This window comes from Monodon monoceros, unplaced genomic scaffold (assembly GCF_005190385.1).
Source record: "Monodon monoceros isolate NGI ecotype Baffin Bay Population unplaced genomic scaffold, NGI_Narwhal_1 Super_Scaffold_18, whole genome shotgun sequence".
Taxonomy (NCBI): Eukaryota; Metazoa; Chordata; class Mammalia; order Artiodactyla; family Monodontidae; genus Monodon; species Monodon monoceros.
The window spans coordinates 52,767,940-52,781,518 of NW_021703774.1; the positions used below are offsets into that span (position 1 = coordinate 52,767,940).

The 13,579-nt window shown below is 43.5% G+C and overlaps 1 protein-coding gene across 1 annotated transcript in view; it reads left to right on the plus strand.

Moving 5' to 3' along the window:
- The window catches only part of TNR (tenascin R), an 83,260-nt gene that overhangs the window by 58,320 nt on the left and 11,361 nt on the right, over positions 1 to 13,579 (plus strand). The window contains exon 17 of the mRNA XM_029229271.1: positions 12,193 to 12,344. Within this exon, the coding sequence (XP_029085104.1) occupies positions 12,193 to 12,344 (152 nt within the window). The remainder of the gene's footprint in view (positions 1 to 12,192; positions 12,345 to 13,579) is intronic.

Genomic DNA, 13,579 nt, shown 5'->3' on the forward strand with positions numbered 1-13,579 from the left:
AGCCAGGAAACTGGCTCAAGATGGCGGAGTAGAAGGACGTGCTCTCAGTCCCTCTTGCGAGAGCAGTGAAATCACAACTAACTGCTGAACAATCATCCATAGGAAGACACTGGAACTCACCACAAGAGATACCCCACATCTAAAGACAAAGGAGAAGCCACAGTGAGATGGTAGGTGGGGCGCTATCACAATAAAATCAAACCCCATAACTGCTGGGTGGGTGACTCACAAACTGGAGCACAATTTTACCACAGAAGTCCACCCACTGGATTGAAGGTCCTGAGCCCCACGTCAGGCTTCCCAATCTTGGGTTCTGGCAATGGGAGGAGGAATTCCCAGAGAACCAGACTTTGAAGGCTAGCGGGATTTGCTTGCAGGACTTAGACTGGACCAGGGGAAACAGAGACTCCACTCCTGAAGGGCACACTCAAAGTACTGTGCACATCAGGACCAAGGGGGAAGGAGCAGTGACCCCATAGGAGACTGAACCATATCTACCAGCTAGTGTTGGAGGGTCTCCTGCAGAAGCAGGGGGTGGCTGTGGCTCACCACAGGGACAAGGACACTGGCAGCAGAAGCTCTGGGAAGAACTCCTTGGCATAAGCCCTCCTGGAGTCTGCCATTAGTCCCACCAAAGAGCCTGTAGCTTCCAGTGCTGGGTCTCCTCAGGCCAAACAACCAACAGGGAGGGAACTCAGCCCCACCCATCAGCAGACAAGCAGATTAAAGTTTTACTGAGCTCTGTCTACCAGAGCAACACCCAGCTCTACCCACCACCAGTCCCTCCCATCAGGAAGCTTGCATAAGCCTCTTACATAGCCTCATCCACCAGAGGGCAGAAAGCAGAAGCAAGAAGAACTACAATTCTGCAGCCTGCGGAATGAAAACCACATTCACAGAAATACAGACAAAATTAAAAGGCAGAGGACGATGTACTAGTTGAAGGAACAAGATAAAACCCCAGAAAAAAAGAGCTAAATGAAGTGGAGGTAGGCAGCTTTCCAGAAAATGAACTCAGTATAATGATAGTGAAGATGATCCAGGACCTCGGAAAAAGAATGGAGGCAAAGATCAAGAAGATGCAAGAAATGTTTAACAAAGACCTAGAAGAATTAATGAAGAAACACCTAGAAGAATTAAACAACAAACAAACAGAGATGAACAATACAATAAATTAAATGAAAAATACACTAGAAGGAATCAATAGCAGAATAACTGAGGCAGAAGAACAGATAAATGACCTAGAAGACAGACTGATGGAATTCACTGCAGCAGAACAAAATAAAGAAAACAGAATGAAAAGAAGTGAAGACAGCATAAGAGACCTCTGGGACAACATTAAACGCACCAACATTCGCATTACAGGTGTTCCAGAAGGAGAAGAGAGAGAGAAAGGACCCAAGAAAATATTTGAAGAGATTATAGTTGAAAACTTCCCTAACATGGGAAAGGAAATAGCCACCCAAGTCCAGGAAGCACAGAGAGTCCCAGGCGGGATAAACCCAAGGAGAAACATGCCGAGACACATAGTAATCAAATTGAACAAAATTAAAGACAAAGAAAAATTATTAAAAGCAACAAGGGTAAAACGACAAATAACATACAAAAGAACTCCCATAATGTTGACAGCTGATTTCTCAGCAGAAACTCTCCGAGACAGAAGGGAGTGGCACAATATATTTAAAGTGATGAAAGGGAAGAAGCTACAATCAAGATTATTCTACCTGGCAAGGATCTCATTCAGATTTGATGGAGAAATCAAAAGCTTTACAGACAAGCAAAAGCTAAGACAATTCAGCACCACCAAACCAGCTCTATGACAAACACTAAAGGAACTTCTCTAAGTGGGAAACACAAGAGAAGAAAAGGACCTACAAAAACAAACCCAAAACAATTAAGAAAATGGTAATAGGAACATACATATTGATAATTACCTTAAATGTGAATGCATTAAATGCTCCAACCAAATGACACAATAGACCAGATAGATTTAACTGATATTTATAGGACATTCCATCCAAAAACAGCAGATTACACTTTCGTCTCAAGTGCACATGGAACATTCTCCAGGATAGATCACATACTGGATCACAAATCAAGCCTTGGTAAAATTAAGAAATTTGAAATCATATCAAGGATCTTTTCCAACCACAACGCTATGAGATTAGAAGTAAATTACAGGGAAAAATACGTAAAAAACACAAACATGTGGAGGCTAAACAATACGTTACTAAATAACCAAGAGACCACTGAAGAAATCAAAGAGGAAATCAAAACATACCTAGAGACTAAGCCCGTGCACCACAACTACTGAGCCTGCGCTCTACAGCCTGTAAGCCACAACTACTGAGCCCGTGCGCCTAGAGCCCATGCTCCGCCAGAAGAGAAGCCACGGCAATGAGAAGCTTGCGCACAGCAACAAAGACCCAACGCAGCCAAATGACAATGAAAACACAATGATCCAAAACCTATGGGATGCAGCAAAAGCAGTTCAAAGGGGAAGGTTATAGCAATACAATCCTACCTCAAGAAACACCTCAAATAAACAATCTAACCTTACACCTAAGAAACTAGGGAAAGAAGAACAAACAAAACCCAAAGTTAGTAAAAGGAAAGAAATCATAAAGATCAGAGCAGAAATAAATGAAATAGAAACAAAGAAAACAATAGTAAAGATCAATAAAACTAAAAGCTGGTTCTTTGAGAAGATAAACAAAATTGATAAACCTTTAGCCAGACTCATCAAGAAAAAGGAGAGGACTCAAATCAATAAAATTAGAAATGAAAAAGGAGAAGGTACAACGGACACCACAGAAATACAAAACATCATAAGAGACTACTACAAGCAACTCTATGCCAATAAAATGGACACCTGGAAGAAATGGACAAATTCTTAGAAAGGTATAACCTTCCAAGACTGAACCAGGAAGAAACAGAAAATATGAACAGACCAATCACAAGTAATGAAATTGAAACTGTGATTAAAAATCTTCTAACATGGGCTTCCCTGGTGACCCAGTGGTTAAGAATCTGCCTGCCAATGCAGGGGACACGGGTTCAAACCCTGGTCTGGGAAGATCCCACATGCCGCGGAGCAACTAAGCCCGTGCACCACAACTACTGAGCGTGTGCTCTAGAGCCTGTGAGCCACAACTACTGAGCCTGTGCACCTAGAGCCCATGCTCCGCCACAAGAGAAGCCACAGCAATGAGAAGCCTGCACACAGCAACAAAGACCTAACGCAGCCAAAAACAAATAAAAATGAATAAATTAAAAAAAAATCTTCCAACAAAGAAAAGTCCAGGACCAGATGGCTTCACAGGTGAATTCTATCAAACATTTAGAGAAGAGCTAACACCCATCCTTCTCAAACTCTTCCAAAAAAGTGCAGAGAAAGGAACACTCCTAAACTCATTCAACGAGGCCACCATCACCCTGATACCAAAAACAGACAGAGATACTACAAAAAAAGAAAATTACAAACCAATATGACTGATGAATATAGATTCAAAAATCCTCAACAAAATACTAGCAAACCAAATCCAACAACACATTAAAAGGATCATATACCATGATCAAGTGGGATTTATCTCAGGGATGCAAGCCTTCTTCAATATACACAAATCAATCAATGTGATACACCGTATTAAAAACCTGAAGAAAAAAAGCCACGTGATCATCTCCATAGATGCAGAAAAAACTTTTGACAAAATTCAACACTCATTTACGATAAAAACTCTCCAGAAAGTGGGCATAGAGGGAAGCTACCTCAACATAATAAAGGCCATATATGACAAACCCACAGCAAACATCATTCTCAAAGGTGAAAAAGTGAAAGCATTTCCTCTAAGATCAGGAACAAGACAAGGATATCCACTCTAGCCACTATTATTCAACATAGTTCTGGAAGTCCTAGCCATGGCAATCAGAGAAGAAAAAGAAATAAAAGGAATACAAATTGGAAAAGAAGGAATCAAACTATCACTGTTTGTAGATACATAGATAACCCTAAAGATGCCACCAGAAAACTACTAGAGCTAATCAATGAATTTGGTAAAGTTGAGGATACAAAATTAATGCACAGAAATCTCTTGCATTCCTATATGCTAACAATGAAAGATCAGAAAGAGAAACTAAGGAAACAATCCCACTCACCATTGTAACAAAAAGAATAAAATACCTAGGAATGAACCTACCTAAGGAGGTAAGAGACCTGTACTCAGAAGACTATGACACTGATGAAAGAAATCAAAGATGACACTAACAGATGGAGAGATATACCTTGTTCTTGGATTGGAAGAATCAATATTGTGAAAATGACTATACTACCCAAAGCAATCTACAGATTCAATGCAATCCCTATCAAATTACCAATGGCAATTTTTACAGAACTAGAACAAAAAATCTTAAAATTTGTATGGAGACACAAAAGACCCCGAATAGCCAAAGCAATCTTCAGGGAAAAAAACAGAGCTGGAGGAATCGGACTCCCTGGCTTCAAACTATACTACAAAGCTACAGTAATCAAGACAATATGGTACTGGCACAAAAACAGAAATACGGATCAATTATACAGGATAGAAAGCCCAGAGATAAACCCACACACCTATGGTCAACTAATCTATGACAAAGGAGGCAAGAATATACAATGGAGAAAAGACAGTCTCTTCAATAAGTGGTGCTGGGACAACTGGACAGCTACATGTAAAAGGATGAAATTAGAACACTCCCTAACACCATACACAAAAATAAACTCAAAATGGATTAGGGCTTCCCTGGTGGTGTAGTGGTTGAGAGTCCGCCTGCTGATGCAGGGGACATGGGTTCGTGCCCTGGTCCGGGAAGATCCCACATGCCGCGGAGTGGCTGGGCCCATAAGCCATGGCCGCTGAGCCTGCACGTTCGGAGCCTGTGCTCCGCAACGGGAGAGGCCACAACAGTGAGAGGCCCGTGTACCACAAAAAAAAAAAAAAAAAAAATGGATTAAAGACCTAAATGTAAGCCCAGAGATTATAAAACTCTTAGAGGAAAACATAGGAAGAACACTCTTTGACATAAATCACAGCAATATCTTTTTTGACCCACCTCCTAGAGTAATGGAAATAAAAACAAAAATAAACAAATGGAACTTAATGAAACAAAAGCTTTTGCACAGCAAAGGAAACTATAAAGAAGATGAAAAGACAACTCTCAGAATGGGAGAAAATATTTGCAAACAAATCAACAGACAAAGGATTAATCTCCAAAATATACAAGCAGCTCATGCAGCTCAATATTAGAAAAACAAACAACCTAATCAAAAAATGGACAGAAGACCTAAATAGACATTTCTCCAAGGAAGACATACAGGTGGCCAAGAGGCACAAGAAAAGCTGCTCAACATCACCAATTATGAGAGAAATGCAAATCAAAACTCCAATGAGGTATCACCTCACACCAGTCAGAATGGGCATCATCAGAAAATCTACAAACAACAAATGCTGGAGAGGGTGTGGAGAAAAGGGAACTCTTTTGCACTGCTGGTGGGAATGTAAATTGATACAGCCACTATGGAGAACAGTATGGAGGTTCCTTAAAAAACTAAAAATACAATTACCATGTGACCCAGCAATCCCACTACTGGACATATACCCAGAGAAAACCATAATTCCAAAAGACACATGCACCCCAAAGTTCATTGCAGCACTATGTACAATAGCCAGGTCATGGAAGCAACCTAAATGCCCATTGACAGACAGACAAATGGATAAAAAAGATGTGGTACATATATACAATGGAATATTACTCAGCCATAAAAAGGAACGAAATTGGGTCATTTGTAGTGGATGACCTAGAGACTGTCATACAGAGTGAAGTAAGTCAGAAAGAGAGAAACAAATATCATATATTAACACATATATGTGGAATCTAGAAAAATGGTACAGATGAACCGGTTTGCAAGGCAGAAATAGAGACACAGTTGTAGAGAACAAATGTACGGACACCATGGGGGGAAGGCAGGGCAGGGGGTGGTGGCAGTGGTGGTGGGATGAACTGGGAGATTGGGATTGACATATATACACTAATATGTATAAAATAGATAACTAATAAGAACCTGCTGTAAAAAAAAATAATAAAATAAAAATTTAAAAAATATTGGCAACATTACCAAAAAATAAATTAATTAATTAAAAAAATAAAAGAAAGCCAGTGAGAAAGTGGGAGGAGTGCAAGGCAGAGTCAGAGCATGCAGGAAGTTACAGGATGTGTTCAGGACTTTAGTTTTTATTCTAATTGCAGGAAGCCATTGCAATCGGAGCTGTTGCACTGGAGAAGCTATTGGAGGGTTTTCAGCAAGTGAGAAAAAGGATGAGATAGTATCACATGTACATTATTGAAAGATTACTCTGGTTAAAATATGGAGAATGGATGCAAGTGGAGCCAGAATAGCAAGAAGAGACCAAGTAGGAGGCTTTACCATAACCCAACCCTCTCCTTGCCATATTAAATCAAGAGACACAGAGAGGGGCCAGGCTGGAAGCTACCAGTCTGTGATCAATTAATCTGCCATGGAATTGGGTCTCCTGATATAAGTAAATCCAAGGAATAGTCAGGCAAATTCGAAGGAAAGATTTGGAAGCCTGTTGCATTTGTCCTTTGTGGGTAGAAGGCGGGTGGTCTGCCGTGCTTAAGACCTTCCTCAGCAACCCTGCTTAAGATAGAGACACTCAAGCTGTCTACTGCTCAGTTAATTCTATGTTTCCATTGACTCCTTAAAGACTGTTGTTATCTCTCTACCTTGATTCCTACTGCTACCTCCTGAATGGGGTCTTACCTCCACTCTCACCCTCATCTAATCTGTTCTCTACACTACAGTGAGAATGATCTTTCTAAAAACTTGAGCTTAAAGTCCATCAGGACTCTTCATCCTGTTTCCTTCAGGAGAAGGTCCACCTCCTTAAATGGCATGATCCAGTCCCTCTTATCTCCCCAAAACTCTTCCTTATCCATCCAACCCGGCTCTTCCTCTTGTTTCCTAGCTAAACCTGCAGTTTCCTATATAGGCCATGTTTTGCACAGACCTAGAACACCCCTCTTCCACCAATTTGTGGTTAACTTCTACATCGGTTCCTAACTTAAGAAGCACTTTCTGATTAGCATTTGCTAATCTCTGCCCCATACCAGGCTCCACCACTCACCCTATCCTCACCAGCCCAAGAATTCATTGCATGCCCACTCCCATGTTTTGATACCTCCCTATGTTTATCTCTTTTCCAGAGTACTTAGGACTTGGGGTTATATTGTTCTATTTCTTCCACCAGAGTGTCAGCAACCTGAAAGATGGAACTGTGTCTTTTTCTTCTTTGTATTCCAATCTGTTAGCCCAGTATTTAGACCCCCAACAGACACTTCCTATATGTTTGTTGAATAAATACACAAAAGAATGAACAGGTAAATGAACTGGAAGATGCTGTGAAAGAGGCTAAGGTGGTAGGTTTGACAGCCCATGTGGACTAGACAGGTAACTTTTCCCTGTCCACAGCCTCAGACTCACTCCCCAAACCCTGCTACCCACAAACCCACTTCTGTGAAAAAAATGTAAGTGTGGGTGGCCAGAGGTGGTCTCACCTGTGTTAGTGTGGAGCAGCACCCTTTTCTCTGCAGTTGCAGAGAGACTTGCTGAGGTTGTTCTCAGAGAGAAACACTGATATCATGGTTTCGGTCCTGATGCTGAGGCCATTAAGAGTGGGCAGTGGGCAGACACTTTCCAAAGCCATTAACTCTGACCACTTTAAAGACCACATTCAAGAACACAAAGCAAGTAAGGGACAGAAAGAGTCTCTCCCTTCACTCCCAGCTGGCTGGGGGCTCTCCATTTGCACTGTATGTCGTATAGCTCACTTCCCTCTACTCAGCATCCAGCCTCCAGATGCCCAACCCAAACCAATTTCTGAGCAATTCTTCCAGTGAGTGCCCCGGCCCTGTTGAGCTCCCAGTTACATCTAGAGATGCTTAATCATGAGACATTTCAGTGTACCGATCACTTGGCATTGCTTTCCTGTTAACTTGGTAATCATCACAGCCTGCATTAAAAACAAAAAAACAAACAAAAAAAGCAGGGGGGCGGGGGAAAAGAAGCCTCTTTGTCAGGCCAGACCCTAGTAATTGTATCAAAGGAGAAGGGAAGAAAAGCCTTCCAGTTTTTCTCTTCATCCTAAAATTTCTGCCTTGGGAAAAATTACTGGGATGATCTATGTTAGGATTAAAGGTGAGTTTTTGATGATATTAGATGGGATAACATCCAGAGAGCTAGGGATGCCTGAAAACTGTCCTATCTCTTAAAAATGTATGAAGCCACAGTATACACGCAATGAATAAAGCAGACTGGGAATCAGTGTATTCTTTATCATTAGCTAAGCCTGAGTCCAATAACCCCAGAGGAGAACCTAATGCTAAAAACTGGAACACAAGGCTTAAACTCAAGGATAGAGTCTCATATGCCCTCTCACTCAATTTACATCTTGGGACCAGCCCACTCAAGACATGCTTACTGAGAAAGAGAGAGGGAAGGAAAGGGAGAGAGAAGGAAAAGGAGAAAGGGAAAGAAAATAAGAAAAGAGGGGAAGGAGGGGGAGAGACAGACAGACAGACACTCGGTCTATTTATCCACCCTGCCATATGGATCTCAGCAGGGAAAACAGACCATCACACCCCTTGGGGCACAGTCTAGCTAACCAGCTCCACCTCTGCACTCTCTGAGGAGAGGGAAACATACTGGAGAAAGAGTGGAGTTCAAGTCCAGCTGGTGTTCAGGCTCATCTGAAGAGCTCTGGTGAAACACTGATTCCTGACACTTACCCCCCAGCATTCTGATTCAGTAGATCTGCTGCAGAACCCAGGAACCTGAATTTTAATAGTCCCTGGCTTGGGAACAATTAGTGAGTCTACTTCCTCTCATCAGGTGAAAAGGAATAATGATCATGGATTGGTGGTATGAGGTAAAACTTTTACAGTGTTAAGGGTCGGAGGCGGGTGGAGAAGAGTGGTTTCACGATAAATGTCGTCTCCAAGTTCCCAAGATGCGAATATTGACGCTGCGGATATTCTGCATAAGAAAAATGCTTTTGATCATCTTTCCATTAATGCCACAGACTAAATTATGATAAGTGGAATCTCTAAACCACCGGGTGGCCTTGCCGTTTGTCAAAGGTAAGGCAAGCACGCCCAGCAACTCTGCATCAGTCCCACACACATCTGGTGAGTGCCTCCACCGACCAGTCCAACGTGAAGGCCCAGAAGGAAGAAAACACGACCCCTTCTCTCCCAAGGTGCACTCTGAGACCTTCATCCTATCAGAACTTTTTTTTTTTTTTTTTTTGCAGTACGCGGGCCTCTCACTGTTGTGGCCTCTCCCGTTGTGGAGCACAGGCTCTGGACGCGCAGGCTCAGCGGCCATGGCTCACGGGCCCAGCCGCTCCGCGGCATGTGGGATCTTCCCGGACCGGGGCACGAACCCGTGTCCCCTGCATCGGCAGGCGGACTCTCAAACACTGCGCCACCAGGAAAGACCCCATCAGAACTTTTGACACTCCTTAGGTCACACTTTTTTCTTAAGTTGATTTTATTCCCGTTTTCTGACTTTATAAAAATGGATCCCTTTTTAAAAAAAATTTTTTTTTATTGAGGTACAGTTGCTTTACAATGTTGTTAGTTTCTGCTGTACAGTGAAGTGAATCAGCTATGTGTGTACATATATCCCCTCCCTCTTGGACCTCCCACCCTCCCCCATCCCACCCATCTCGGTCACCACGGAGCACAGAGCTGAGCTCCCTGCGCTATACAGCAGGTTCCCACTGGCTACCTATTTTACACATGGCATATGACCACCCTTCAGATATTTAAAAACTTCTCTCCTCCAGAGCAAACCATCTCATTTTCCTATATTTGTTTTTGGTAGTTCTACCTTTAAAGCAACTAATACGTTTGAGCCTTTAGAAAGTATCTGTAATAGAAAAATTAAATAATTGATCTTATCAATGTGAAGAAGCCTGTATAAGATTATTTATTTGTCTGTTCTAAAGTTTCATTTGGTTTTGTATGTGTATTTGGATGAGGTTGTCGTTTTGAGGTTTGGGAGAAGATGTTCTGTGGGGGACATGTTGGATATTGGGAAGAAATTTGGGGTTCTGGCCCCTTTAAGGCGCTGAGTTGATTCAGGAGAAAGGGCTATTAACACATAAGCTAGGAGTGAGCTGAAGACCAAGCATGTTTTGTATTGATCTAAAATGAGAAACTCAGGCAGTGAGAAAAGAGGGGAGAAAGGAAGACAGACAGGATGGTTGCTCCAAAGATCCGCTAGAGAATGGCCTGGAAGCCAGGAAATAATCACTGTGCTCCCAAAGCAACAGGGAGAGAGAAGGCACTCACCCACACCTACCCCTGAAACGTAATTGGACCCTCTAGGAACAGGTGGGATCAGGAACTCTACCGAGATCTAGGACAGGCTGGAGAGCTTTTCTGCAGCTATTAAGGAAATATGTTTTGAGAGGGTTAAGCTATTTAACGTGAACATAGAACTTTTTGAGGTAACTTTTACCTCTGGGGCTTTATATGCTTATAAGATAAATATAGATTTTAGTTAATCATTTGCCATCTGGACAGATATAGATCCAGTAAACTGAATCATAAGTTATATCCCCTGTTTTAGTAAAGTTCAAGGAGCACTTGACTCGGGGTCTGAAAACTTGAGTTCAAGTGAACGGAGGAAGTCATGCAATCTTTCTGAGTACAGCTTCCTTCCCTGTAAAATAAGACTTCAATCTATAACAATCTGCCTTCCTCTCATGTTTCTTGCAAGAATTAAATGGAAATAAAAGCACACTTGGTAAAATACTAGTTCTATAGGAATATATTGTTATTCCCTGGTGTATGCCTGAAGCAGGCGGTGCCTTGTTCTAAACTACCTCAAATGCGAGCGACCCTTGACCATGGTGTGCAAGCAAGCTGGACCGTCCTTGTGCAAGAGGAGTTAACACATCTCCGAGAGGGGCCTTGCATAAAGTCTGCCGAACCCCTACAACCTCCCCCTAACACAGGATGCTTCAGTGAGGTTGCTATGTTACCTCCCTTGTGCGGCATTATGCTGCCACTTGCTCTGGCCCACCGGTTGACTCTCCAAGGGCCCCCCGCCCCCAGCTCTGTCACACCTGCAGTGCACGAGTTCTGCCACTAGGGGGCACTGTAGGTCCCATGAAGTCCCTACCCCACCTCTCTTCCTAGCTCTGCTACCCTTCAAGGATGCAGAACCACATCAACTGCACCACACTTTCCATTGACCCAGAGATCATATATTTACAGAGCACCCAAACCACTTTTCCTCCGGTGCCAAGCTCTTCCTTTAACTTGCTCCATCAGCTCCTGCAGTCCAGCAGAGCTCCTCCCATGGGACCTCTGCTTTCTGGCTTGCCTGTTAAGCATTAAAATCTGCCCTGAAGCTAAACTCTTCAAGACACATGATTTAAGCTTTTCTTTCAGCTAATTAGATATTGTTCTACAAATAGGGCTGTTCTCTCTGAAAGATGAGCAGCAATTTATTTCCTCTGCCCTCTCCTTAAACTTAAACTGAACTGTAAAACATGGCCATTTGATTGTTTAGTGCAATCAGGAGATTATTTTGCAGGAGGAATAGATATCCATCTTCTTGATAACGCTAAACTAAGCTTGTTTGGGCACTCCGGCAAACAGCTGTGCTTAATCCCCCTTGTTCTTTTGAAAGGCGGACTCTGCGGTGTTTCAATGTGCTCCATGCTTCTGTAATCATCGCCTAAGTAACCAATTACTAGGTACATTAACATACCTTCACCCTTGGTGGAGGAATATTTTTATTATCCCCATCTTTCTGATAAAAAGATGATGCCAGGAAGTCAGGCTATTTGCCTAAGCTAAACAAGTAGGTGAATGGGGGAGCCACACAGTGAACACAGCTCTTTGGTCCTCAGATCCTGTAAAACTGTATACTGTCTGATAAACCCAACATCAGTTGAAAAGAGGGAATGCAAGATGATGCAGGAGTCATACACAGATTCAGCGAGGATTTCTTACAGTTCTTGATGAAGTACCGTGAGACCTTCTAAACTGTTCTCTGATCCAAGGGGCTCTTATGCATAGTGGGAGGAAGGACCCTTTCCGGAAATTGCCTCTTTTCTTGTGCAGGGGGCCGGGTCTTCCCGCATCCTCAAGACTGTGCCCAGCATTTGATGAACGGAGACACTCTGAGCGGGGTTTACACCATCTTCCTCAATGGAGAGCTAAGCCGGAAGTTACAGGTGTACTGCGATATGACGACCGACGGGGGTGGCTGGATTGTGAGTACCTGCGGCTGTTCTCCCTGCCCACCAGCATCGTCGATGCTTCAGTCCACCTGGCTCAGCGCCCATCCATCTACACTTCACCATCCTCTGGCCATCCTTTCACCCACTCCCCTCATGCCCAACCTGGGGCTTTGCATTGTCCTCAGGGCCTTGCTCAGCAGCCCATAGGTTTGGTGAGGCAGAGGAAGGAATAAGAATATTGAGGCTGCAGTGGCCCAGCCCAGTGAGGGAGCCCCAGGAAAACTGCTCCTTCTGTGGGGATAGCTCATGCATGAGGGAAAGGGAGTAGTGGCTCAGAGAGGCCCAGGGGTCTTGCCTGATGAAGACTGCGGAAATAGTAAAGAAAGAGAGGAGGTGAGTCCCCTGCAGGAGGAGGTGAGTCTCTATGGGGAGATGATTAGGATCTTTCTATTGGAGAATTACATATGGCGGAGCAGATGAGGGGAAGAACCCGGAGAGCCCCCTCTAGTTACCAAGGCCACCCCCGTCCCCATCCTTCCCTGGCCTCTCTGGTTCTTCCCCAGAGTTGTCCTAGCCTTCAGGGAGGAGAAGTGGTGGGGAAAAGAGAGACACCATTTCCTGTCACCACCCTCCTCCCGTGTGTGATAGGGCAGTACAGAAAGAAGAGGAAGGGCAGCCTGGCGAATGGCCTCACACATCAGTACAGGCCACTACACAGATGGGCGAGTTCCGGCAGCCCGGCCTGAAAGCGGAGCAGCATTAGCTCAGTCAGGGCAGATGGAAACCCAGCCCCTCCACCCACCCTCCTCCTGCGGATCCCTCCTCCAGCACCAACACACAGCGCTGGATTTTTCACAGTGCAAAATGGATAGTTGTTGAATGGAGTTAAATGGTGGCTGTGCTCGTAACAGCCACTCTCGGGAAGCATTTTCTTTTATGTTTCTGACATATTTGTGCCTTCTTCTTAAAGCCTAATTGGAAGTTGAAGTCGAGGCTGATGTATTGGAGGGTAAATGAAATTAGCACTTAAACAGCTCGGGAGGTGAATGATATGCAATTGCTTTGCCTGAAATAGGATGATGACAGCTCCTAGCTGATCTGAAGTTGGTCCCATTCTTCTGGTGAGAAATGCTTTCTACTGCATTCTGTGGTGCAAAAAGATTAATTTGAGAGTCAAGCCTATTTCCCTTGACTAGTTGGAGGCTTCATATCCTTTCTACATTGCAGGGGTGCAAATAAGTGTCAACATTACACCCTGGCCTATTCAT